At 39.5% G+C, this 27,228-nt stretch overlaps 3 protein-coding genes across 18 annotated transcripts in view; all 3 read left to right on the top strand.

The window, feature by feature from the left end:
- The window catches only part of LOC125766549 (synapse-associated protein of 47 kDa), a 28,913-nt gene extending 14,871 nt beyond the window's left edge, over positions 1-14,042 (top strand). For 10 of the 13 annotated variants that reach the window (XM_049432605.1, XM_049432608.1, XM_049432603.1 and 7 more), the window contains 7 exons: positions 1,618-1,697; positions 1,783-1,880; positions 1,971-2,108; positions 2,187-2,326; positions 2,423-2,550; positions 3,109-3,459; positions 12,533-14,042. In XM_049432605.1, the coding sequence (XP_049288562.1) occupies positions 1,618-1,697; positions 1,783-1,880; positions 1,971-2,108; positions 2,187-2,326; positions 2,423-2,550; positions 3,109-3,459; positions 12,533-12,666 (1,069 nt within the window). In that variant the 3' untranslated portion in view covers positions 12,667-14,042. Of the gene's footprint in view, positions 1-1,617; positions 1,698-1,782; positions 1,881-1,970; positions 2,109-2,186; positions 2,327-2,422; positions 2,551-3,108; positions 3,460-7,347; positions 12,007-12,532 lie in introns of those variants that run through there. The other 3 variants (XM_049432609.1, XM_049432610.1, XM_049432613.1) reach the window with 3 other exon arrangements.
- A 76-nt stretch (positions 14,043-14,118) lies between these two features.
- Positions 14,119-24,689, top strand: LOC125766538 (protein bride of sevenless). Of its 4 annotated transcripts, none has more exons than XM_049432584.1 (6): positions 14,119-14,583; positions 18,999-19,648; positions 20,900-21,808; positions 22,013-22,459; positions 22,542-23,983; positions 24,050-24,689. In XM_049432584.1, exons 2-6 carry the CDS (start codon positions 19,600-19,602, stop codon positions 24,389-24,391), a joined length of 3,189 nt encoding a protein of 1,062 aa, XP_049288541.1. In that variant the 5' UTR covers positions 14,119-14,583; positions 18,999-19,599; the 3' UTR covers positions 24,392-24,689. The 4 variants fall into 4 exon arrangements, with proteins under 4 accessions (XP_049288541.1, XP_049288539.1, XP_049288537.1 ...); XM_049432582.1 differs by having other exon boundaries at positions 14,119-14,710; XM_049432580.1 differs by having other exon boundaries at positions 14,119-14,769.
- A 539-nt stretch (positions 24,690-25,228) lies between these two features.
- LOC125766561 (lysophospholipase-like protein 1) lies at positions 25,229-26,760 on the top strand. Its single transcript, XM_049432627.1, has 2 exons — positions 25,229-25,478; positions 25,609-26,760. The coding sequence occupies exons 1-2, from the start codon at positions 25,403-25,405 to the stop codon at positions 26,292-26,294; spliced, it is 762 nt and encodes a 253-aa protein (XP_049288584.1). The 5' UTR covers positions 25,229-25,402; the 3' UTR covers positions 26,295-26,760.
- Positions 26,761-27,228: the final 468 nt, after the last annotated feature.

The following is a 27,228-nucleotide window of genomic DNA, read 5'->3' as shown; positions in this document are numbered from 1 at the left end:
GCGTGAAAATGTTTTCAATTATCAACTACATCTTGAACGTGTGTTTGTTTTACATCGCGGCAATTGGATTGTGCTTTCGCTTTTCGCAATCTGAATTGCTTTTTTTAATATCACCCCTTAATGTCTTATTTTCATACACTGTACGGTTTGTCGTTTGGCTGGAAAATGTTTATCCCGGCCGTGTGGATGTGGCACTTATGTCGCAGATTTTAATTAAACTTATTTTTTTGGTGTTTGAGTACGATTTGTGTACGACTCTCGTTGTTTCCTGGACTTTCTTCGTAGGCTTCTGATAGGGTTTTTTGTTTTGTTTTCTGCTTAAAGTTTAAAACTCAAGCAGAACTCGACGAACTTAAATATGCGACAGTTGCCGTGTGAAGCCCATTTATGTAGTAACTTTCTTCACTTTTACATCAACTAAAAGGGAAGCATTGTGAACCGGGCATTAAGAAATCTTTAATGTAATGAAGAATAAAAATGGAAATCAATATAATGATCGTTATGTATTTTCAACAAATAACAGGTCAATACACAATGCAGTAAGGTTAGGTTACAGAAAGATGATAATATTTACACGCTTTTTAATTCTCTATCATACGGAGTTACTGTTATGTATTAAATTAAATAATTTCAAAAACAGTTTTACAGCATACGTTTTCTGAAATCTATGCTTCGAATTAAATTGTAAATTGCAATTGAAGTTTAATTTTATTGTTTCCATTATTCACATATTTCATACGGAAGTTAGTCCATAGCTTTCCTTAGATGTTTTACCATGTTCGTTACAATCATATATTTTACTTTCTACGTACGTTATTTTACAAGTGCGATTAAGAAGTTCGTTACACTCAGTAGATCCATTTAGAAACTGGCAAAACTCATCTGAATTATCTGAAAGTAACGAATTGTGTTTCAACCTAGTATTAGATTCCATCAATCGAGTACCGTTTGCAAATCAATTCATTTGTTTGTTGCATTGCAACTTTATATTGTTAGTGTTTACACTGAAATAAAACTCTACTCTCTTTTTACTCTCTTAGTAACAACACGTTGCTGTTTACACTTATATTCGTACACTTACACAAATCCTTTAACGATGTTCTGTCACTTTAGTTTGGAAGAATCAATGCAATTTCTAGCTGTTGTTTTTTGTTTGTTTTTTGCATAAAAATATCCTACGTAACATTAATTTTTATTACAAAAAAAAATACCGTTTTTCCATTTTCTTCTCTTCCTTAACTTGTTCTTGCTAATATCTCTTTTCATCTTTCTCCTTATATACACCTTTTTGATCAATCTCCAAATATTACATCTTTTTCCAATACACAACTTACACTATCTACTTCTTAAATCAATGCTGCGTTAATTTTTTGCGTGTTGTTTTATTCTTTCGTTGTCGAATGTACAAGTTAATGCTCTTCGAATGGATTTTCTATATTTTCTGCTATTTTTCTTCGGTTTTGTTTTTGTCTGAAGTGAAGCAATTTTGCTTTAATACGTATTTTTCGCTGTTTTAAATCTTTTAAGATTGTTTTTGTTTTCATCCATGCGAATCATGCTAAAGTTGTACGTTTGTGTTTGTTTCCTTTTTTTGTTGTTTAATTTACAACCATACAGTGCCACTGGAGGAGCTGATTCACGTCCCGCTACCGGCCCCGGAACCCCAACTGAAGAAAATGCTGGACAAATTGGACAAGGTAATCGGTTGGAACAGGACGCGTCGTACGTAATGTTCGTTGAGATTTATAATTTGTTTCTTTCGTTTTTGTATTTCGATTGTAGTCACACATAAAGTCACCGCTGGTGCTAAATCGATTGGTTCGTTCCTGTACTCTTCGTTCAACAAAGCTGGTGATAAGATTAAACATTTAAAAGATAACGTAAGTGTGAAAAAGTGCTATTGTATGAAACAAAAATACACTGCTTATTAATTTACTCACTTGACTCGGGTTTTTGATTGTGGCCTACAGAGTATTTTGGGCGAATTTAGCAAGGAACAAGAGGCATTCATCAAAAATCAACAAGGAGGCGGCGGTGCCGGTGCATGTCCGTGGACCGGACACGCTAATGAGGCAAAGATCAAGGAGGAAATTCTCAGTTTGTCAGCTGTAAGTTTTGCTTTGGTGGAAATGATACAAACAAGCGTTCTAGAATTCTAATATTAAACCGATCCGTCCTCGTTTCAGGATCGCCGAAATTTCGTCCGAGCACCACCAGCAGGTGTTGAGTTCGATTTTGATTACGATTCGTCTTACCCAGTTGCATTGGCCATCATGAATGATGATAAGGAGCTGGAAAAGATGCGATTCGAATTGGTTCCCAAAATGTAAGTTACTGTTTTTTTTGCCTGCATGCCACCAACACCAACGGAAGTGTGTCTAGCACGATGCGCACTAACAACTGGATTTGTTTTAATTTACAGTATCACGGAAGAAAACTTCTGGCGTAACTACTTCTATCGTGTATCCTTGATATGTCAAGCGGCCGATTTGGGTACATTGGGCGATAATAATGAGTTCGTTAAACGAGGCGCTAGTGAAGACACAGAGGGTAATGTACACTAATTTGTTCTACACTTCAATGTATCCCTTTTGTCTGAAGAAACGTCCCATGCAAACGATTTTCCCCCAAATTCCACTATTCCGTTCATTTATGGTACGATATTTAGCAAAAGTTTTGCTTCAATTTTGCATGTTGAAATAATCCTTTACAATCAAATACGTTTTTTGTTGAGCTTACTGGTTTTTGTTTATCCTTTATCCGTTATGCTCCAAAATTTGTAGCAATTCTGTAGCTTCACCGTGGTATGATAATCGTACATTTTGAGATATAGAAAATCACTCTAGAATAGTATAGTCACTTGCTTAATCTCAATGTCCTACTCGAAACCTTGCACCGTTGCGAGCGAAAGGTTAATGCCGTAAGTTAAGGGCAACACTGAAACTCTATTAAATCAAATTGTGATTAACTGGAAATGACGTTATGTTTGTACCTTTTTTGTTTTTTTTTTTAATTTACTTTTATGTATATGTAGGTTTATAAGTTTCTGTTTGTTTTTTGTTTCTTTAATTTGTCTTTTTAATTTTACCACCAACATTACTCAAAAAGATAGCGAACGAACTTCATCTGTTGGGTCAATGCTTAATCAAAGCGGCGACGTAAGCTCGACTGCTTCCAGCCCTGATGAGCAGGTTGCTCCAGCACCGATCACACCCGAGAAAATACAAGCGACAAAAGAGAACACTAGTCGTACCGTTAATGATTTGCAATCAGCTACCAGTGGTGCCGTAAGCAACGTTATACCGACGAGCAAGCATACACACAGTGAGTTCATTTCTGACAGCTTTCATACAAACGAACAAGATCTGGAGGAGGTGAAAGCTGGCATGAAAAAGCTCGGAATCGATAGTCTTGCCCAACAGGCAAATGAATCGATCGGGCATGAAACCGAGAAAAGCGGTAAGGAATAACAATGGCGATGCTTTTTATATAAGTGGAAAGAAGAAGTACAACGTAAAAAAAATCGAAATCAAAACACTATATCGTTACACTAGTTTGGGTTCATGTTGTCTCATTGTTGGGAAATAATAATATTTGCATTATTATCAACTTGACTATGTCTTACAATGTTGAAAAGTTGTGAGCATTTTATACATCAAGTGTCACATTTATATGTGCACTTACTACCACTTTAATATGCAGCACACTTGAATGATTTGTTTTTTTACGTAAATGGGCATACTCTATACAGTGGCATTACAAAAGAAAACTACAGAAATATTGTTTTACAGTTGCTTGAGTTGTTTGATTTACAAAATAGTGCTTATCAGTTACACAGTGCATGGATTGGACGATGCTCGAATAATAATGGCAAACATTGTGGTACATTCGCACCAGCAAACTACACTAGATAGCGTATGGCTTGTAGAGTAATAGAAGCAGTAACAATAGTAACAAGCAATTTCGACGATAATGTAAAACAGTCAATATCTTTTAACCTTTTTGCAGATAAGCAAGCAAACAGCCGCATAACCACCGGTAGGTTGGTTTCTGATTATTAGCACAACCTTTAGTTTTGAAAATGTGTGGTCCGTGATAAAATGCTTAAAATGTTAAACCAATATACCGTTGCCCCCGTAACGATCGTAGTAAAATGGGCTGTTAGTCCGCGCGTCCTGTTTTTTTATACTTAATGCATTATTTTGACTTTGGTGCGTACTAGAATGTACACACATTCTAACTGCGAAGTACTAAAAGCAACAAACACGAATCATGACGCGAACCTCCGAACTTAAGTAATCGCAATTATTATTTCAAACTCATCTCCATCGCTGCTGATGATAGTGTTTGCATAGATCAGCTTAATGCACGAAAAAAGTCATCAATTATATTCGCCTATTCCCATTCTCTGCCCATTACAGATGATCGGTTGAAAAACGGGCCGGTGTTACGGAATTGTTGTAACATACGCTTTCCCTAAAATTCTTCACCCCTATCGCTTCACAAATCCACAAACTCATCTGATATCAGACAGATCTGGTGGTCAGAACTGCTCTATTCGCTAACGGTAGGCGATAGTGTTTTAATTTCTCGTTTTTTTTCTCTATCCTTCACATTATTACATATCTTCTTGATGTATCTTTCGCTCTCTCTGTGTGTCTCTCTTGCCTCTGATCTGATCTGCAACCTTCTTCTAATCATATTTTGTGTGTATTGTGTAATGCTCTAGTACAAATGCGATGCCTTTTGTACGACAATACAAAAATAGTGCTGTTTGGTGCTGTTTCTGTGATTGTTTCGACATTTTTCCTTTTCCATTCTCATCGAATCATTGCATCTGCCTGTTAGTTGGATTTCGCAGTGTCTCGTACCATATATACTCATATATTTGTTTTGATCAAAGTTATGTCTGCCAAAAAAGGATTGTATGATGATTCGGATAGGGTGACAGAAATGTTTAGAAATGAAGTAACAACAGTATGCAAATGCATTCAAATAGAATTGCCTGTAGCATCATAAAATCCTTGTCATGTTTTGTTTTTTTATATCGCATCGATTGTCAAATACAATTCCTTCACAATTCCTTTGCATCCCCTGAACCAGAGAAAGCGAAAGATGTGAAATTAACATTAGCATTCCTACAACAGCACCCAGATCGGTTCCGTGTTTGTGTTTGTACAGTTCGAGAAATAAGATTTAGTATCGTGCATAGTTGTGCCTGTTATTTCTTCTACCATTACTCACTGTCTGGTTTGTGAAGCGCTCTGTCCGCACGAACCCTGGCTTGTTTGATGCTGATGCTTGTGCCGTCTAAAACACACACACAGTGGTCCTTGCTGAGTAACCGATATGTTGTGTGCGAATGTAAAGATTTGCCTGATTTCTTTAGTATGTGAGTGCGTATGTGAAAACTAATACAAAAATACGTCAAAACTATCAATCACTTGTTCACAAATGCTTTAGAATAGTTCTATCAATGAATTGACGTGTGTTTAAAATGGATTTTACAGATGTTTCATATCTGCCGAAGTGTTTAATTCTCCATTCTCCATGCCATTAATGCCGTAGTAGTTATTTTATTTTTTTAATTTCTCAACCGATTCGATATTCTGTAGTTTTCTTTGTAATGCCTTGAACACAGGATGTGCTTCCATATGTACCGCGTATGTGTGTGTGTCTGTCTTTGTATGTATTATGTTTTAGCTGAAGCAATCATACACCTAAGAACAAGGAAGCCAATTCTTCCTATGCTAAATGCAGTGAAAATCATAACAATTAATAATTAAAAATGTATCACGTGTGCCAAACACCACAAGATCTTCATTCGTTTACTTAATGTGACAGTGTTCTTCGAATCAACCAATCTGCGAACACATTTACCCAACATGTTTTCATTACGGATATGAATATTGGTAACGTAAAGTTGGTGGTTTTACGAACCTAACTAACCATTCTTGTTTAATTATATTTCTTGTATTTACGCCTTTTCATAATAATAAAACACGATTATCGTGTTCTTCATTGCATTTTGTTTCACAACATAATTTCATAAATGCTGCATGTTTTTTTCGAACTAGACAACAATTTATATTGCTTTTCTGTTGCATTACTTTGAGTATTGTTTAGGTTAATATTTACTTACTTTCCAATTTTGTTGTTGTAAGTTTTTTTAAACTTAGTGAAAAGAAACTACGAACGATATTCAAGTCGCTGTAGATAAAGGGAAAAAGAAACAGAGCGGCCAACAGAAACAAACGATCGTTATGTGATTTTAGTTTTAAATTTTAAATTGTTGCAATTTCAATTGCCTATCCATATTTTACTGTTAGATGTTCATGTGGCTATACATTTGTGACAAAATCGCAATCAATCGTGTGTTGGGTTTAATCTAGAAATGCATAGGCGTGTCAGATTCAATATAAGAATGATGTTTTTTTTTATTCATAAAGAACGGCCTGGCCGTATTGCTATAAGAATGATGTTGTTAGTAAACATTTTATGAGCAAAACATATATGTTTTTCAAAAGTTAACCCTATACCTAGCGCCCAGATTATTGATGATCTATTAATGTTATATATGTGCAAGCTTGAAAGACTCGTCAGGCAGTGCCTATCAGATGTTGTTAATATATATTTTTTATTTTGTAAAATGTAACAGTAATATTTACCGGAAAAGTATTTTCCAATCGCAGTCCGAATTTAAACCTTTTGTCACTTAGGCTGTTTGCGTGAGTTTTGTATTGGATCTGGCAAACTGTGTTGTTTCCCGATGAGTTTTGGGTATGAGTTAAGTTCATGTTAAGATCTACGTGGTTTTTAGTTGAAGTAGATGATTTTCATCAGTTTGTAGTCCACGCTGACTTTGTTTTCTTCCACCTTCTCGTTATTCATGTTCAATTACAAACGCAACTGCTTTAAATGTTCTTCCATTTAGTTGTTTGACGTTTATGTATGTTTGCATTAGGCATGATTTAATCTTTCATATTAATTCTGTTCCTTATTTGGTTTTCTGTTATTTGTACGCCACAAACTGTGTAGTGCAAATAGCGACCTGATTTTATCAAATACCAATTTTTGTTACCAAAGTTTAGTACAATACGTATTCGCTATCCCATTCCTTCATAACTTTTTGTATATTTCCCACCCCACCCCAAAAAAAACCACAATGGTTCGGATGCTTGTCGCGCCAAACTGAATAAGCAAAAACCACCAATAATAACAGTGAATATTACTAACATACCTTTCTTTTTCTTCTTGCTTTTCCCGTTTTTTATACCCGTTTGTTTGTCTTCTTTAATTGCGTCTTTATGCTGCCACTACGATTATGCCCATGGGACCACCAAACAGCCTAAAGAAAGTATAGTACGATACAAAAGTAAATCTACCGTAATCGCACTTATTCTTATTGTAAATGATGGATGGGAGGTATCTAAATACGGAAAGCATCTTATTACACGTTGTATGATATAAAGACTAACTTTGGAGAACGTGATGAAAAGTGCGGGATGGTGAAGATACAAAAAAAAAACAAACGAGGCAAAACAGCAAGAGTAATTACAGATAACTGAAACACATAATACTGAACTTCTTCTTAAATTCGAACAACAGAACAACTCTACCAGTATCTATGTTTTCGCGCCTAAAAAAAACACGAAGTGTAAGAGATTAAACTTCAATGCGAATCTATTTAAAAATAAATAATACAAACAAACAAAAAAACACACATATGCAACAAAAAAAAGGACTAATGAACACGCGTGCGGATAAAATGTTAATAATAACATATAACAAATTATACACGCCACTAAAAATGTATATCGATATCGGGTGGTCAAATATTGAAATTAAACAACAAAAAACCGTAAAGGAGAACTCAAACACAACCACAACCGTTGGCCGCAGGGAAGACACACAAAACACACAGTCACTTACAATAAATCATGATTAAGAAGATAATAGAGGAAAAAAAAAACAACCCTAAATAAACCCACGTTTAAGCTAGTTATACACGCGGTAGTCGGCGGAAGATTTCACGTGGGGTTTCGTACCAGTCCCGAAGCAAACAAAACAGAAAAAAAAACTACACATATTATATTATCGGAATCAATTAGTGACAATTTCTCGACGAATGACAATTAGTGCGTAAATGGCAGTACCGGAAGGAACAGGCACACACACAAACATTCCAGCAGCAAAACGAATTCGTAATACCGAGAGACACCCGTATCTCCTTTAGACAAAGAGGCGCGCCACGTATAAATAAATTTACCACAAACATCGACCTGTACTTACGTTAGTTATACCTAGCTATGATAATCTGTTCAAAAAAGTGAAACATTAAAACCAAGCATATAGAGCAAAACCAAAACACAAAACAAACAAACCAAAAAAAAAGATAAGGAAAAGAGAATCTTATATCGAGAAAAAGATATTTATTGTTGTTGTTTCCACTGCTTAGGGAATCTTTATGTGAAAAAAAAACATGGAATTATGGAGAAGCAGACACATCAATTCATTACCCTCGCCCGCCACTTACATGCGATCGGTAAGTGAGTAGCATAATTGAGAAGAGAAAAACAATACTCAAATCTTATCTACACCTTATCCGGGAAAACACTTTCACATTGTCTAAAACTGTAATCAACCACCGCCCGAGACCCTCTTATCGATACATGCAAAGCATACCAATCTTATAACTCACGATACCAAGGATCGGACGTAATCTGAAAATGCAACAAAACAAAACCCAAAAATACCACAATACCTAACACATTACTCATTCAATAAGTGTTCCTTTCTGTCTAGATGTGAACTGTCTTTCTTTACTTCCTCGTGAGTCAAGCGTGAAATTCCGACCGCAGGATGGTTATGCGTGCATTATCCATTGACACATTATAGGATGTTGTTATAATGCTAATTATTCGGCTGTAAACTTGCCATTATGATGAAAGCAATGCAAATCTGGCCGGTAACTCGTTGATGGTTCCGATTTCAGTTGATGTTAGGGCAACTTTATCTTTACCTGTCGGTAACCTAATCAAACATCACAGCGATCGTTATTCGTTACTGTGGAAGGATGGCAAAAAAGAGTTATATATTAAATTTTATGTGTTACTTTACGTTAACTAAAAGCTGTACAGATTGTACGCTAAGGCAACATTGTAAAGCAAAGATCAAAAGGTGAAGCTGCTTGGTGTGGCACGTTTTCCGTTCAACAATCATCAAAGCTGTTGTTTTGCAGATATAATGTTGCAAGTAAACATAATGGTATCTTTTGTGGTTAACCCTTTTGAAGGGATGAGTTGTTAAAACCGAATGCCAAGTGATTTATTCGTCGATTCATTTCTCATTACCCTTTTTGTGTGCACTCTGTGTTGCCATTATGATTCGTTATCTCATAACCCACCGAAAAGACGTTACGTTTAACATGGCAATGTTCTATTCCAATTTCATGCTGCCATTCTGTTCCGTAGTATCAGTTGTTTCATGTTTCCTTAATACTTTTATTACGCCGATTGATACTAGTTACGTCAATCGTAGTAAAGGGGTGGTGCGTTATGCGTTTAACAAAACAAAAAAAAAAGATTGGTGTCGAATAGTGAGGGAGTTGAAAAAAACAAATCTGTAGCAATAAGATATGTATATGGATGTTAAAGTTGATCTTCCATTTTTCATGTAAAGCATATTCATGAACACGCTTATGCCTCTGCATAAACATTATATGGCACTCACTGATAGTGCTGCGGTCTTGTCGGTCTCTGTTATCATAGTTCTTTGCTTGGTGATTTAATCAATAGTTTGTTTCATTCTATTAATTACTATCCACAACGAAAGATAATGTTGTGCCGCATGAACGAACAATGGACGGTACGGAATGATCGTTGTACCGTTGTTTTTTTTTTTGTTTGTGTTAACTTTATCCGTTGTAATTTCTTCACGGCAATGTTTAACCTTAATAAGGCGCAACGCGACAAGCTATAGGGTATCGTAGAACCGCAAAACCGAAATTTAACCCGACAGGCACATGCAGCGCTAAGCAAACAAACAAAATCAGACACAGACCCACAGAAACAATGTTACAACGTAATAGCTACAGCAGCAGCATCAGCAGCAGTCAGTATTCATACCATAAATGCTAGTATTGAAGAGATAAATCAGAGTTTTCGATGTTATGCATTTGCGTTGATTCTATTCTAGATCAGTATATTTGCACTTTATGAATGCGTGCGATGCGCTATAACAATTATCAGAAAGACGGCGACCGTGCGATCGTATCAGCGACCGACCGTGGTTTGAATATTGTAAACGGGAAAAAAAACCTCAAACCCAAATTGGCTAAAGCCAATAGCATCTGGTACCATTTCCAGTTACCCCAACAACGATCCATGCAACAGCAACAGCATCCCTCTCTCTCTCCCGCTGTTGTTTGGCACGACACTACAACATCTGTCGCAACATAAAAGAAAATGGAAGCAACCGTGTTTGCTGCTCCAGCACGGAATGCATGCCAACGATGCCAACGAAGGGAATATCAAGGAGAAAATGGCGATGTAACCGGACGGAAGCGCGCGTCGTAGCTATGGTTTAAAAAAAGAATATAGGCAAAAGGATGTGTAAAGAAAAAAAGCTACAGAGATATGACAATACAACCGAAAAACGTGATGCAACATTAAACAAAATGAATCAAGATGAAGATAAAATTGTGCGAAACCAAAGGAAACACACATATATTTAAACGTAACGAACAAAAACATCAAGTATGTGAAATGGAGTTCACCCTCGTATCTAATTCTCCTTATGCCCTCAAAAAGAAGCAAACCAAACAAAAAAAACTGTTCCTCTCTGTATGTATCTGTGTGCGTGGTGTTAAGAAATTAACAAAGCTAACAAAAAAAAACAAATCCAGTATCCACAAAACTAATGAAGAAAATAAAACAAGGAAGAAGAAAACATAAAAGGAACCACATTTATCGATCGATTCCGGTTCCAACGATGTAAAATTGGAAAACATTAAGGACGCTAAGGGTGTGACGTGTTTAGGGAAAAACCGAGAAAAGAGAATGAATGCGTGCGTGCTGACCGTTTAGTGAAGATTTATTTAACGAAGGGAAGCGATCAAACCGCTAACCGAGACATGGGATCCACTGTGAGGCACATATATAGTATTGGGGATGAAGTAAGGATGTTTATTTTTCCGGTGTAAAAAAAAGTAATTCCTAACAGCCCATCTTGCACTTTAGTTTTATAACTTCACACCGACCGTTTGGTTTCTTCCTGGAATTGTTTTGCTTGCCACGCTTTTCCCGGACGCAAAACAAGGATGTCCTGCCACAAGGAAACATAAAGTTGTGTAGGAAAGTGTGGGAAAGTATACATATGCAAAACCACGAAAGCTTAGTTAGTCCGTTGTCTCTTACTTTTTTCCCTTTCCCTCGTTACGTTCTTGCGTGTCCCGTCACTTGCGTAGTGCCACGATTTATTATCGATCGGATTAGTCAAACTTGCAATCATGATAACCTAAGAAATAATACAAAACAAAAGAAAAAAAATATATCGATCACTGGGGCAATGGAATGTGGGGTAAACGATCAATCGTTTCGTTCGCAAAGCAAACTAAAAAAATGGACCGCGCTAATCCTCACGCCAAGGATATATGCGAAGCGATTATGATGTGGGACGGATAAAGCGGAAGGTTGCCTTCGGCATTAAGAATCAGCAAGAACAAAAAAACAGCAAAACGTTATACTGGAAAGAGGAAAAAGACACTCAGAAAACACACACACTAAACGAAGATACATATATAAATACACCAAACACAACTTAACAAACAAAATGAACAACCAAAAAAACAAAAACAATGGGGAAACAATATATTGGACATTGCTGCACACATTTTCACAAACTAGTGAAACACGAACACACACACGAACACAAACACTCACACATGGAGACGATTATTCTGTATAGAGAAAATAAATTTTAAGGCAATTATTGATTCAAACCAAACAGCAGCTTTCTAATGTTTAATTGTTAATGGGTTTACTGTGCAAGATAAATCTGTAAATCTTTTAACTTTCTTGCCCTGGAAAGAAAGCGATTTATTTATTGTTTAAGAACTGTATATTTTAACTCAATTAAGGTTGGTGTATTAACGATCTACTCTAATTACTGATTTTGTGTTGCGCTTGAACTTGTTAAACTGTTTTGTTTTTTCCTCACAAACTTTTCAGCAGATTCTCGTTGTTTTGCACATTATAACCACATGAACATAATCCATTTTGTACTATTTTTGTTCGGTTTTTGTTGTGTTTTGTTTTTCTCCATTTCAACAATATACAACAAACTCGTGTGAACATTTTTTTAATTTGTCCCATTTGGTTGGATATTGTTTCACTTTTACACTTTATAATTGATTTGCGATTTGTTTACGTTGTTCAAACACAAAAAAAAATCCTTCCACACATTACATATTGTTTGCATTTGTCGGTTTTAGTTTCACTAATTTGCTTTGCTAATGTTTTCATCATTCTAGAAGAGCAATGGGAGAAAGACCTGGAAGCGGAGCTGCAGGACTACGAGCTGGTGAACGATGGCAGCAACGAGCGTAACAGCAACTGGGAAAAGGACGTGGACGAGCTGCTGGAGGATGAAACGGATCTGAAATAAAACGAATGCTTCAATCAATTATTTTGTAATATGTTCAACTGCAGCATTACGAAGTGAATTGAAGGAATTCCCAGGACCCATTCTAAAATGGCGTCCACTAGGCGTGAAATGAAGGTTTAAAGGTATCGCTGTTTTGTTTTCCGTTTGGTTGTAGTCGGTAGTCTCGTATGTCTGCACTTGTTGAGGACTTGGTAATTAAGTAAACAGTAACGTTTTGTAATTGTAACTGCAACAGTAACTGTTTTGAGAATCTGGTTCCGTCTGTGAGTGAAATCTTCCACATTTAGAACATTCTAAATTGATCGCTTTCGGTGTAGTAGGTGATATGTTGAAAGGATGTCACGTTGTGTTTTCTTGCCCTATCCAACGGCACTGAAAATTCTAACCTTCTATCTATGTGTGTGGTTGTGTATTAATTAAATGCACCCCGTTTTCTCCCCTTTTACTCAAGCATCAATTCTTCTGGCAACTATTTTTACCTCATTTTTGCAGCGTTTTGTTATGAGTGAGAATGTACTGTGGAACAAACGCTGCTGCTGCGCTATGCTCGACTAGCGCATCATCTTACAAAGCAATTGATGATATGAAATGTGCCGTTTATAGGTGAGCGCAAATATATGTGCGATCTTTGCCAAACATAAATTTGTTGGAAAAACATGGAAGAATAGAAGAAACGTTTAGAAAAAAAAAACAGTCACACATCAACAAGCAACACTTCGCTTTAATAGACCCACCAATAGAATCAGCGCTATCTGTGTAAGTGAGTATAAGCTACTGAGCTACTAAATAACCGATAAGACATAAATGATAAAGAAACAAATGTACTAATTCGTTGACAGTGGAAACGATTACTCTCTTGTAGGATTGTTTCGATACAAACATTTCCTTTTCAATTGTGAAATTATGTAAATTGATATTCTTTTATATTTTTTTTTACTTGTCTTTTCAATTCGCTGGTATTTTGTGTTAATTTGTAAGAATTAATTTATTTAGTTAACTTTAAATACTCTAATGTTACTGCTTGGTTTGAGGCTGACGAAGAAAAAAAACATACACACACCTTTTGTCCATTCCAGTTGTTGCCCTACGTCCAACCTAAAACAATGCAAATTTAACCACACATAGATAACAAAGCGTGTACTATATATAAAGTGCAGTTGTTAAAATTCTATAGATATTCTATCAATACTTATTACTACCTTTTATCCTAACCTTAGCTACCAAAAACCAGAATATGCGTCATAAACGTGCTGTTCCGATTCTGGGCAAGCAATTTTGATGGACGATATTCTTGCAGGGAGTTAATTGTGTGAGGAGCGCATAATGTGCGTAGTTTAACTGGTTTTAGAAAATATATAACATAACATTTAAGTCGATCCGATTTCTCTTATTTTTGTGTGTAGATTTCGAGCATAATTTAGACCGTAAATATCACAACTTGTCATCCATGTTTCGGGCAAGGGCTTCACTCGCGAATGATTTCTAATTGTAGCGCCATTCATTATGCGCCCGCTCACATATCACGAGTTTGGTAAAGGGTTTTCAAACAAAAAATTCTTGACCGAAAGCGCAATCGGAGCGTCACGATGGTAACCGCCGTACGCAAACATAAGCTGTCGACCTTCACCGGCAGGTAGGTAGGAAGGGCCACGCCACACAACCGCAGTCGGGGCTTTTCCAACCTTGAACGCGTGTTGGCTCTTCTTGACTTTCCACGCCAAAACAATACTGCTCGGTCGGTATGATTCTGCAACCTACGAGCTTGTGGCGAACGCTATGGTTTTGCCATCTTCAGCGTACGGCTTTTAGTTACGTTCAGGTGCTGCGTCGGTTCGCACCATAGCATGTGAACGAATTGCCGTAAACGAACCGTAACGCGACAACGTGGATACTGCGGATACACCTTCCGTGATCGTGGTATGCGAGAGATGACACCGCACTAACTCCACGTGCTGTGCTCCACCGTTTGGTCCACTTTGTGTGTGTGTGTATTTGTGATTATTGCGGGAATCACCGCGGGAATTGGTTGAATTTTTGTAGATAGGTGATAAATTTGAAATGATTATATTAGTGTGGGAACTTACACAACTAGTGAAAGGAACGGTAAGAAGTGAGTGCACCTTCTCCACCATTACGGCTGTGTGGAAATTGTGATTTTTTGTTAGCATTATATCTAACTTCACAACAAATGACTTTTTTTGTTGTTGGAAAAGATAATAGAAAGGTTTAATTTTTTATATTATTTGTTCGCGATCATTCTTCAACGATCACGAACTAAGAAAACGTTACAGGCCTGTAATGGTTTACCAAGAACAGTAATATGTTACAATGATAAGAATTTAGCAAAGTTAGTCTATTTTGCTATGTAGCAGTGTACTTTCGTTCCGTTCGAAAACAAATCCCTTGACCATCGGGGTCAGCTAGAGTATTAAAGCCACACGCGTCTCATGTAACGTTGCGTTATGTAACGCGTCACATTTTCTAGCATAAACGTTCTCTAGTACCACTAGCCAGGAGAATTGTACGGCAACTCAACGCAACGTGCCTTGTTTGTAAAATACGCCAAAAGTGCCAACCCCCATGAGTCACCTTGAACAAAGGAGAAGAAAGTGAAACAAAAAGCATAACGTATTTTGCCGGTTTTTATGCCAAAAAACTAACAAAACATTTTAGTGTACTGCATTGCGTGAATATGTAGCGAGTGAAGAAGACTCGTTGACGACTATAACGACTTCTCTTGTGATTTACAAACGTGTGTTTGTGTGAGTGCTTTTTTTAAATACTTGTTTTATAATTAAAAAAAAAAACTTTGATTATAGTTATGCAAATGCGTAACGTAGAACAACAAGCGTAGAACTAGAGAAATATTGGACGAGTGAAAACCGCAGGTTCAGGTACTACGGACGACGTGATACGAGCGCCATCGCATAAAGCAAAGAGTTGACGAATGGAACTCAAGCGAAAATAGACAAAAAGCATACTTACCCCGTAGACCGGCAGCTTATGTCACCTGCACTCCGCCACTCCATTAGGCTGGTGGAGGGGTCACTCCATCGCTCCATCGTCCCCCTTTCCAACATACCTTGAATGGTGAACGAAACCGCTGTTCCGTCACGTTGTGACTTCTGGTTTGTTTGGCCTCCGTGCGCCGTTCGGCATTGTTATGGTAACGGATTAGCCGAACGGTGTGGTCGTCGCATACGGCAAAACACGCGTACCACACCATGGAGGTTTGGTAGGCGATATCGTTCTGGCGCACTTTGGGGGTTATTCGCTCAATCGCGTCAACGGTGTTCGGTGTAGGTGCGGGCGTACATCAGCGTACTCTGGTCACTTTCTGTCCACGAAATTTGTGCTACCGAAGTGTGTATGTGTCATTGAAGATACTTAATAGTTTTGTGAAGCAGTTAAAGAATTCCTGGTCAGAATTTGTGGTTAAGTGTTTTTTTTTTGTTGGCTAAGTAAGGTAGAATAATAAAATATACCTCCACAACGGTGAACTTGCAACAGTTTCCAGGTTCGAACATCGCTCGTAAGCTTCAGTGGAGGGGCTCCCACGTTCTATAATCGTTTTATCGATCAATCGCTAGTATGGGACGCAATTCTGGTTTGTTTTTTTCTGTTCGTTTGCTTCTACACCTACAACAAGCCTTAGCAGAAGAACCTAAGAAATTACGAAATCGAAACTCCTTCTTCAACCTGCTCACTTACTTTATTCAGATATGGTAATGTGAAAACAAACGCACTGTGGTTGTGGTAACAAAACATTTGAAGCAATTATACGCAGGGGCTAGCATGCTCAAAGTTTGCTACCAAAGGCAAGAAGGCGGTTCGAAAAGCAAGAAAGGGGAGGAAAACGCTTCGTCGGACATGCGTAAGATATTGAGGGTTTGTGTGTGGTTGCGGGTGTGTGCTTATAAAATGTTTCAACCAGAGGTAACCACGTTCCCCATCGTCTCACAAAAAAAAACCACCCCCTCCTTATCACATCACGTCACAGTAAAGATCGCGTCACCGTGTTGATGTGTAGCCTGCATTTGAACCACAGTCCGATCATCGCTCGCGTGTACACGGGTTTGCGCGTACACGAACCAAAAGGGGGCATTAGCATTGGATGCACTGAACCGTTGCAAGTTTCTACTGCTTGTCGTTGAAAAGTTTCTACCATGAGGCAGGCGTATATTCTTGGCAAAACGATAAGCGTAACATCCAAGTGCGTACGACAACCGGAAGTAGAGGACCCACACACACACACAGACACCTGGATCCTGTTTCCTGTTGTTGTGTTGTGTGTTATTAATGTCCTTTGGGCTTTTAGGTTTCCCTCCGCCCCGTGGGAATGGACGGTATCAATCACTATTATTATCATCGCGTCAGCACAACATTCTGTTTTGAACCGCCCTACCGCATTTAGCTCCTTTTACAGAAGGGAAGGTAACACACATATGGACTATGCTCACACACAATTCATTTCCGTACGTTCCATGCGTGTAGATTAATGTTTTAGTTTTTATTTTTCTAATATTTCATGCTTTGCATACTCACGACCGATACTCAGTGTGTGTCTGAGTGCTTTAGTACATGCGAACTTAAATGGCGGGAAAACAACACAAATACAACGATCGAATGCACGCGTTAGTGAATGATCATACGGCACAAATGAAAGGGTGCAAGGGTAATAACGCAAAAAAAACTACATCAGACTTTCCAATACCGTGCAGCAACAACATGATTCATTCGTGTTCAACGTGCATCAACATGATGTTAATGTAGAGAAGTGGTCGGAAACAAGCATAACTTTTGTTTTTTTTTAATGAAAGAAGAATTTGCCGGCTTACAAGCTCTTTTTTATATTAAACTTTGCAAAGACTTTTATTAACATTGATTTTTTTAAGGTAAAAGGAATACAAGATAAAGGAATATACCTATAGGAATACTTATCCGACAGGCGGGATAAACCAATTTATACAACTCAAACTCGTTTTTATGATTTTCAAATAATTTATCCAAATATTCGAACGGAAATATTTTCTGAAGATGCTATAAACATTCAAGAGTAGATGAAAATAAAGTAATAAGAAAAAATATCTGAATTCACGAGCTTTGAAAACATATTTGAAAAGAGCTAGTACTACAGCTGAAAAAAGCGATTTTTGACTGGAAATGTTGTCAAAAATTTGGCTGTTAAGTTAAGTAAGTTAACAACTTATCTAAAAAATATTTCATATAAATGTCAATCAGCTTACATGTTTTTTTTTATAAATTTTGAAAACTAAATTTGGAAATTATTTGTCCTTTTTCTCAGGGAAACGCTTTTGGAGATTAGTGAGAGAAAATACTGCCAGATATAGAGACCGGGAACGTATATAAGGTGCTATAAAATATCGTTTCGATACTTACTGCATATGTCCCCGAAACAAATACTAAGAAATCGTCCAATTTATAGTAAATCGTCTACCTTGATAGTAAGGTTTAACAAGCAATGTGGTCACGCCGGTCCATAAGCCGTTCTTCAAGAAAAAAAAGTAAGATTTTTCACTCAAGGATGCACATCAATAATGTTGTTCCCTTGCTTAGAAGGAAACCAAATTTATTTTATAATCGTAACGAGTATTTTCCTTATTGGTTTAACTAGTTTTGCCGCCATTTTTTCCGATGTAACACATATCCTCAATGTAAGCGGTAGTCATTTAATTCAATCACCTCAGTACCTTTGGTTGCGAAAATAAAACGTTTCATTGATCAACGTTATAAAAATCAAATGAAACTAACAATCATCCGGAAGATAAAGTAATAATAACAAATAACACACCCTCCAACGGGTATAAAGAGAGAAGGGGTGGTTTATGCTTCGCGCCGGTAAGGGAAGAAGAAGGGATGAAGGTTCAGCTCGTTCAGCTGGTCTCGTTCCGCTTCGATAAAACGGACATGGACGTGCACGGAGACGCACAAAACACACCACCGATCGTTCCGTTTCCGAGCAACGGTGTGCGCTGCCATTCGATTGGGAAAGAGTGCCCCTTTGTGGCTTCCATTTGTTTACCATCGGTCGAACCGGTAGGACCATCATTGTCGTCGTCGTCGTCGTCGTCGGTTTAGTGATAGTTTTAGTTGTTTGCCTCTTTATAAATTGTTCGTGGGCCACGTGCCATGTGGTCAAACTGTCCACCGATTTTCCACCGGGAATGCCGAGAAGCATTAGGGCTAATCGGTTAAATCCGAACAATAGCAGAACGAGCCAGAATGTGGATGAGAAAGGCCTTAATTTTGTACCTTTGTTTCAAAGCGTTGTAAAGTAATGTTCAACAGTGAATTGTGGTTTTGTTTATTAGTAGAAATGCCATGAAATAAAGTGCGAACTAGTGTTTTCCATTATTGAACAGTGAAGAAGTGATTAAAAATATGTCTCAGAACAGGTGAAAAAGTGAAGTGTAGATAAAAAGCATAATTATTACCAAAACAAATGCACCCAAAGTGTTAAGTAAAAACAAAAAAAAACATAAAGTGCCTTTCCATTCAACAATCGTACCAATAGGATCATCTGAATTGTGTTAATGATAAGGAGTGAAAATTAAAAACACCTTCAAACGGAGCATCTGCACACGAGAAGAAGTTACATGGAACGCACGCTAGCCAGCGGAACGATGATCGGATGCTGATCGTGTACACCGTGTGCGATCGATTGTACCAAAAATATCGCCCCCTCTCCCCCCCCACCCACCGGTAAAGGGCTGATTCGGCCGGTTTAACAGTTGTAATCGAAGCAACAAATCAAGCTGCAGCTGGTTCAGTTCGTTGTGTCTAATGAGCGAAAGCATCCACAGCACGGTAAACAACCAACGCCGGTCCAGAGTGTCGTCGGAGTGAAACCTTGACGGTTCGAGGGGAGAAGCCTACCACAACCACCAACATTACCCGTCCGGTGGTTTGATAATGATGCAAGCAAAACGGTGCCAACGCGCGTGCGTTGCGTGTCTTATCGGTAAGTGGTCCACGAAGACGATTGGAATTGTTTGATTTTCGTAGATGGAAAAACAGCAACTTAGCACCCTTAGCGTGTTTTTTCACAAATGCCCGTGCCTTTTGTTTCCCTTATCCATTGGCTTTTGGGGGAAAAGACTGCAAACGTACGAAAAATGTTTGTTGATTTTTTTTAAACCACATCTAATCATTGCGTACGTACGAGAGGTATGAACGCATCAAGAGTGAACGCGGAACGTGGAAGAGTCGAACATTTTTAGATTTTCAAAAAGTACGAAAATAGTTAAATTCAATCTCTTTCTAAAGCGAAAAAAAATTGTTTAATAATTTTATCACCAACATAAACACCATTAGCTCACGGTGCAAATAAAACGGAAAGGAAAAGTGGCTGATATCGCTCTCAATAACAACTTTCAAGATCAAAAGCTTCGCCTAGGTTTGTGCTAATTTGGTGCTACAATTGTTTCATTAGTTACGCTTTCCCAGGTCCAGGTGATAGCATCTACCGGCCCAAGGTTGCATTAGTTATGCACCATGGCATGCGCAAGCTCATTATGCTTATGCACATCACCATACCAGAGGTGCCAGAAGCGGAAGAATCCCCATCCGTAATCGATTTACAACATTTTTGACATTCGAAAGTTGCATTAGTCGTTTAATTGCATCCCTTGCCAAGGGACTAAGAAACTAATGAACTGCAACAATAAAAGCATTCAAGCACCGACACATATTGGAATGCTTAATGAGTGCGTCAAGATTTATGAGTCTGTCGACGAAAAAGGAACATCCTTTTGTTTGTTTGTTGTCATTTTGATGCTCGTTCGGGAGGATTACAAAACCTTTTTTCTTTTACCTCTCCGTGTGTACATCGTTACGGGTCAGCACACACTGCTGAACCCTATACCGTCCTGTTCGCGCTTTCCCATACGGCATGGACGGGGGACACACCCTTAGCACAATTACACCCTCGATTGAACACACATTCTACCGGAGGGTGAGGAGGAAGAAAAGACCCACAGCACGTGGCCGAACTAGGTGATTGGTTCTTGACGTGTTTTTTGCGGGCCCCTCGGTTTTTATTTTCTTTTGCTGGTTGAGAACTGTCTCCATTTATTTCCAAAGTATATCATACGCTCACACCCTCATTTCCGTCACTATAAGACAATACCGCTTTCTTATGTTTTTTAATAATATTTCCCTTTTCTATTTTGTGTTTCATTCTTCGTTTTTTTTTTTCTAATATTTTCCGTAGGTATTTTGATCGTCTTTATGCAGGCGATACCAGAAACACGTGGGCAGGATAAGTACCTGGTACAAGTCTCATCACCATCAACATTAGCTGGTATTACAACTCCGACGACGGTGGTACAACTTAACACGCAGAGAACTGTACCGCATACTGTACGTCCGCCAGCAGCAGAAGAACAACGGAGCATATTAACAGAACCCGCAGAACCGGCAGAGAATAGTTTCACATCGGAAGGTAGCTTCATTTCCAACGAAGATGGTACCGACTATGATACCTCACTATCGGAGCATGATCTTACATCGGCCGACACGTCCAGCTCGCTTGAAGTAAAGGATGGAAGAAGTCTCGAAAGTGCTGAAGATCCTTTACAATCATTGGCGGTAACGAATCTTACCACCGACAGTAATGAGGAAGAAAGGAAAGCGAATAAGTTGGAAGAAGGGAATGTTTCAAATACGTCACCACACGATGATCAACCGGTTACGATCACATCTCCTGTGATGGTCAGTTCTACCACCACCACATCAAGTGATAATACGGCCGAAAGCACAGAATCAAACTGTCCCGAGCGTCCGTTTATAGACATGTCACGCACCGAGAACCGATCACCCTATCATCATCAGCGGCAGATGTTACGACGGACACGTGCAGACCGGAAGGAACGCACCTCAGATGCAACGGTTCAGTTGCACAGTGCACGTAGCGGTGCAGGACAAGAACCGATGGGGGATGAGAATGAAAGTGTAGAACTGTATGCGGCACAGTACGGTTACCGAGTCTATCGGCTGGAAGGTGACCTGATGCTAACGCTTATTGTTGAATCAGATGATTTTGGAGCAACGCTATTCACGATTGATCGCATTAATGACCTTCGGCTAGTGACTGGCAGTGGCAGGGGAAACACCAGCATGGGTAAGGTGGTAGGAAAAATGGGAACAAAAATCAAAGAATCAGGTTACAAGTTAATTTATTCAATCGTATGACCTTTACAAATGAAATACCTTCGTTTATGTGAATTGAAAGCATTACGATTTGTAGCTGGGTGGCCTGATTTTCTGATGGACCCTTTTTGTACATAATTAATTTTTGCTTAATGTATTACTTACCTGCTTACAGGTTTGAACATAATTCATCTGCTAAATAACACGCTCAGCCAACGAACGCTTCAGCAGGAAGTAAATGTGCTGAAGGAATGCTCAACGAATACGATCGGTATCTTTGTCAGTTCACGCTTATGGCCCTCCGTACGACTGCTGTCCGAAACGCTCGACTACAACATATATCCGCTTCCATCGACCAACGAACTGCTGTTTACGAAAGCCGCCCATCTGCTGTACGAACTGCCCTGGTCGAACGGGAACTCATCGGCAATGGTTTACTCCGGTTCGAATGAACTGTCAACGCGATTCAGTACCATCTGCCGCCATGAACATTTGTGTTTGGAAAATTATCCTAGCAGCGATACAATTTACATTCTGCTTGGACTGGAACCGGGTATCAGTTTTGCGGTGAACGGTACACTTGTGCTAGTGCTCACGGGGAGCGATCGTCTATATCTTCCTGGTGTGTATGATGGATATTACAGCCGCAACACAAGCGTCCTTCTCATGATTGAATATTTTTATCTATTTCCAATTTGTTTTAGATCTTCCAAATGGGGCGTACGTGATAGCGGAAACAGAACTGAACGTTGCATCGCTCGGATACTCCTGGGAGCGCTACGGTACTAGCTTTCGCGGTTCGGAACTGCTAGCGAGTGGTAGTCTCCTTCTCGAGGTAATCGATCTTCTGAATCGTTCCGGAAGCGATTGCCGAAACGCAAGCATCGAGTGTATGAACAATTGGAAGTATCATGCAAAACGATCAACACCGGAGGTACTGAACCGTCTCCAGCTGAAGAATGCCACACAGTCGATCAAGTTCGAGTTACGTCAGAAGCGAATTAACGCAATCCCGAGCGTAAACCGTACGGAGGGCGTGCAAGATGATCATCCGGACGACAACGAGCTAAAGTTAATTGCTAGCTCTAATGCGATCACTAACTACACGACCGTTTATGAGCGACTAGCGACGAATGTGGACGTACCGTCGAAGCTGGGTACGATTTTTTACTGTGCGAAAGAGTTTGAAATTCGACATCCGGACTTTATCGAGCGGCATCATCGTCCCGTGTACTACGGCGCAGTACCCGATGCGGAAGAGTACGGCGATATGTACTGGCAGATCAAGATGGAGGCATGGGTAGCAGCAGGTTTGACGGTATCATCCTTAGGCATACTGCTCTGTGCGGCTATACTGATTTTCCTGATCGTTCGCGTCTGCATGGATGACATTCTAGAGGGCCATCCGTTGGGGAGCATCTTGCTGTTGGTGAGCTTGATACTACAGTTCGCTGCTTTCATCCCGTTCAGTCTCGAATACACGGGATATACGGCGGATCTGGCGGGCCACCGGACGGACGCGATGCTGACGTGGAATGCACACTGTACGGTGAAGATCTTCCTCGTGTCCATGTGCTACTGTATGACATTCTCGTTGCTGCTGTGCCGTGCGATCATGCTTGCCTCGATCGGTAGCGAAGGTGGTTTCCTGTCGCACATTAACGGCTACATCCAGAGTGTCATCTGCGGGTTTAGCACCCTGGTTCAGCTCGGACTCTCGACGCAGCTTGTGATTGTATTGCACGCGAACGCACACAGTATCTCCTGCGGTGAAATATACTACGGACACTGGTTCTGGGCGGTGATAGCGTACGATGGAGTGTTGCTGGTGTCGCTCATCTTTCTTGCGCCGTTTATCTTCCGCTCGCAACGCAACTACCGTGAGGGATTGCTGCTTGTGACGGGATCGGTATTGTGTTTAGTAATATGGACGGTTTGGATACCGCTGTGTATGTTTGGCTATGAGTGGCGTGAAGCTGCCATCTCGCTAGGATTGGTTGCTACCGCACTGGCGGTACTGGTTGGCATTATGATACCACGCTGCTTCCTGATGGTACGCAGTATCGCGCGTTCGGATCTGGTCCAGGCGCTTCCTTCGCTCACCTCACTAGCATTTGCTCAAGCTAATCAATTTATTTCGGATCAGGTAAGTCATTCCAACGATTGATAAAAATGAAATGCGATACGAATGACAATTTTTCGCCCCTTTTAGAGCGTATATGAATGTGTTAATCCAGCAATGCGACAACGATCACCGACGGACGATAGTTTCGTTATGGATCAGGACCTTGATGAGGCATACTCAGCCAACAGTGAAATTCCAACACTACCACTACGAGGTCAGCGACGGTTACGGCAGGAAAATGGAACCATCACCATGAGCACTAGTAATGGCACGATCGGCAACCATCATAATGGCACGATCGTTTCACCGATGGATCGTCCGGGTGGTAACGTTACCCACATAGCACCCAACTTCTATGGCATCACCAATCCGTACAGCTGTTCCGACTCGTTGACGTCCATTTCACCGAACAAGATTACCCGGTTCTAGAAGCTACGGTCACGAAACGATTGCTTTCCAATGCAATAACCACACACTTCGGGGTGCATTCGTTCGTAATATCGGTTCATACATTCTAGTCAAACGCATCCTTGCACCGTACAAATGGGTGTTTCTGTATGCGTACGTGTGTGTGTCTTTTTTAACTTTTCACGTGACAGACAATGTTTCTTTCCATGTACTGAACTTCGATTTCCATTAGTTTTATCCAATGAGCTTACGTTAAGAACTATTTATTGTACGAACAAAGCGAATGAAAATAGACACACGAAATCTGTACGTTTTCAAACTTCATTTTGGTTCTTATTAGCTGGTTTCGTTTCGAATACGGTTGTGTGGTAAGTATCTAACCCCTTATATTTCATTAAATATGTAGTTTGATTTTCTTTTGCATATGGCCTTGCGCTCTATACGTAATGTTGTACACGATACAGTCTGTCTAAGGATGACTGATCGGTCAGGAAAGAGCTATTGAAATCTTAAAATTACATTACAAACATTACAACGATTTTTTTTTTGTAATTTGAACAACACGTGATTTCTTTGCGCTACATTTTGGCTTGAACCGCCAATGCAAGGCACACCTTTATGCATACGAACCTTCTGTGAACGATGACAGCAGCGCCGTGCACTGTGAGTCGTTCTTTTTACATTTCAATTTTAAATTTTTATTTTTATTCATTTACATACAAAATAATCACAAAAAAATTACAATATTTATTCTATAAAACAAGAATAATTTTTACAACAATTTATTAAACAACATGTCAAAAGCATGACCGTAGTGTCGACCTCTATCAAACGATTTCCGTGGTTTGTTTACATTTTTTACACGCAACGAACCGAAACGAAGTTGTGCAGCCAAATCGTTGGGACGTGTTTTCGTTCGTACGAGTTTTTTTTTAAATATCACTTTATTCAGTCTCAGTCCTACAGCCAGACAAGTTTGTTATCGTTCATCTGTGATAAGCGGTTACTTCATACACAAAACTCAGCATCGTAATGAGACTGATAGAGAAGGTTTTTAATCCTACGGGCAAAAAACATGCCGGAACGCTCATATTCTTTCACGGTTCTGGTGAGTGTTATGTAAAAACGTGCCGTGTACCCTGAAAAATAGGGGTCACCGGGTAGCGTGATTTAAATTTCAAATCGTTGTATGCCCAAACTAAACCTTCAGTGTTCGTTCCGATTTCACTCGTTCATAGGCGATACAGGTAACGGTTTGACGGAATGGATACGATTCCTACTTGGTCGTGACATGGAATTTCCGCACATCAAGGTTATCATCCCTACGGCACCGGTACAACCGTACACGCCGATGGGAGGAGAAAACTCGAACGTATGGTTTAACCGGAAGCGCATCGAAATGGACTGTCCCGAAATTCGAACCTCGCTAGCATCGATATACGACACCGTCAATGAAATGGTGGTTCGCGAGATGGCTGCTGGAGTGCCATTGAATCGGATCGTCGTCGGTGGCTTCTCGATGGGTGGTGCACTGGCAATGCACGCCGGTTATCATCTGAATCGAGACTTGGGTGGTGTATTTGCCATCTCTTCATTCCTGAACACTGGCAGCATCGTATACGATTCGCTGGACTGTATTTCGGAAGATGAACGGCTACCAGAACTGCTGATGATGCATGGCGAGCGGGACACCCTAGTGCCGCTCGAATGGGGCCAAACAACGTTCGACGAGCTGGCCAAGCTGGGTGTAAGGGGTCAGTTCGTTCCCCATCGTACCGCATTACATGAAATCAAGAAAGATCAACTATTGCGTGTTATCGACTTTGTGCAAAAGATCATACCGGAACCGATGGATGATGTGTTCGAACCCACGAAGCCCGATACGACAAAGTCTACCAAGAACATTAAGAAAGGAAAGCTATGATATTGTACCATGCAACCGTATGAAGCAGCCAAATCTAGCCCGATAAGATTAAACATGCTATTTGTTGTTACGTTCGCTTATCAACCTTGAAGTGAAGATTTTTTAACAATGATGCTGCGCAACTAAGTTGTTGCTTTCTGTACCGAGAGTAAAGATAAGGAAGTGCTGTGTGCGAATAGAGGAAATTGGTTGTTCCTGCATAAGGAAGTAAACAAACAGCGAACAGTGAACGCACACATATTAGTCAATAACGAAAAGAAAAAAACAACCCCCAACACAACGAAGCGCATCTAAAAATAAGGCTACAACACGAATTTGTTAAGCGTGGTATCGGGTGGTTACTATTATTAGTATCCTCGTGGCGTTTCGTGATGGTTTGCGAGCCGTTTACATTTTCCTACGCCTCTTTCTAAGCATTAGGCAAAATGCATCGTACAATAAACCTTATAGTGCGAGGAAAAATAAACGTTCTGCCGTTTTTTTTTTAAATTACTCGAAAGATACGAACCGTTTTGAACTTTGCACGAAGCATCGGGATAATGTGACTACACCACGTATTACAGAAGTTTCAAGCTTTAGCCGCGTTTATCCCGAAAGCCACAAATTGTACATTACTTACTCGAGGCAAAACAACGATACCTTTCCTTGTCCCTTGTTTAAAACAGAATTATTCCACATTTACTTTCGATCATCCAAGTTGATGGACTCCCTTTGATCCCTTTGGAATGTCCTCAGCAGCTGAACATGAAAAATAAATTCAAAAACACGCTTGAAACTGTTGTGCCAAATCGTGTTTTAAACACCCTTAATGTAGGTCACCTGGGAATCCATTAGCTATTCATCCCATTCACACCTACGGTACAAACAAAATCAATGACTCACACTAGCTCCAGGACAAAGCATTCCGTTTGCGGTGTTCCCGTGCTGCATGAAC

The sequence above is a fragment of the Anopheles funestus genome, chromosome 2RL, assembly GCF_943734845.2.
Source record: "Anopheles funestus chromosome 2RL, idAnoFuneDA-416_04, whole genome shotgun sequence".
NCBI classification, from domain to species: domain Eukaryota; kingdom Metazoa; phylum Arthropoda; class Insecta; order Diptera; family Culicidae; genus Anopheles; species Anopheles funestus.
The sequence above is the reverse complement of the archived record's forward strand: the minus strand, read 5'-3'. Positions and strand labels throughout refer to the sequence as shown.

What these genes read in the sequence shown, in the direction of transcription:
- LOC125766561 (XM_049432627.1), top strand. Translation starts at nt 25,403, where the DNA reads ATGAGACTGATAGAGAAGGTTTTTAATCCTACGGGCAAAAAACATGCC. An exon ending in CATATTCTTTCACGGTTCTG is followed by an intron (nt 25,479 to 25,608) that starts GTGAGTGTTATG and finishes ACTCGTTCATAG; the next exon opens with GCGATACAGGTAACGGTTTG.
- LOC125766538 (XM_049432584.1), top strand. Translation starts at nt 19,600, where the DNA reads ATGATGCAAGCAAAACGGTGCCAACGCGCGTGCGTTGCGTGTCTTATC. An exon ending in CAGGGGAAACACCAGCATGG is followed by an intron (nt 21,809 to 22,012) that starts GTAAGGTGGTAG and finishes ACCTGCTTACAG; the next exon opens with GTTTGAACATAATTCATCTG. An exon ending in CGATCGTCTATATCTTCCTG is followed by an intron (nt 22,460 to 22,541) that starts GTGTGTATGATG and finishes AATTTGTTTTAG; the next exon opens with ATCTTCCAAATGGGGCGTAC.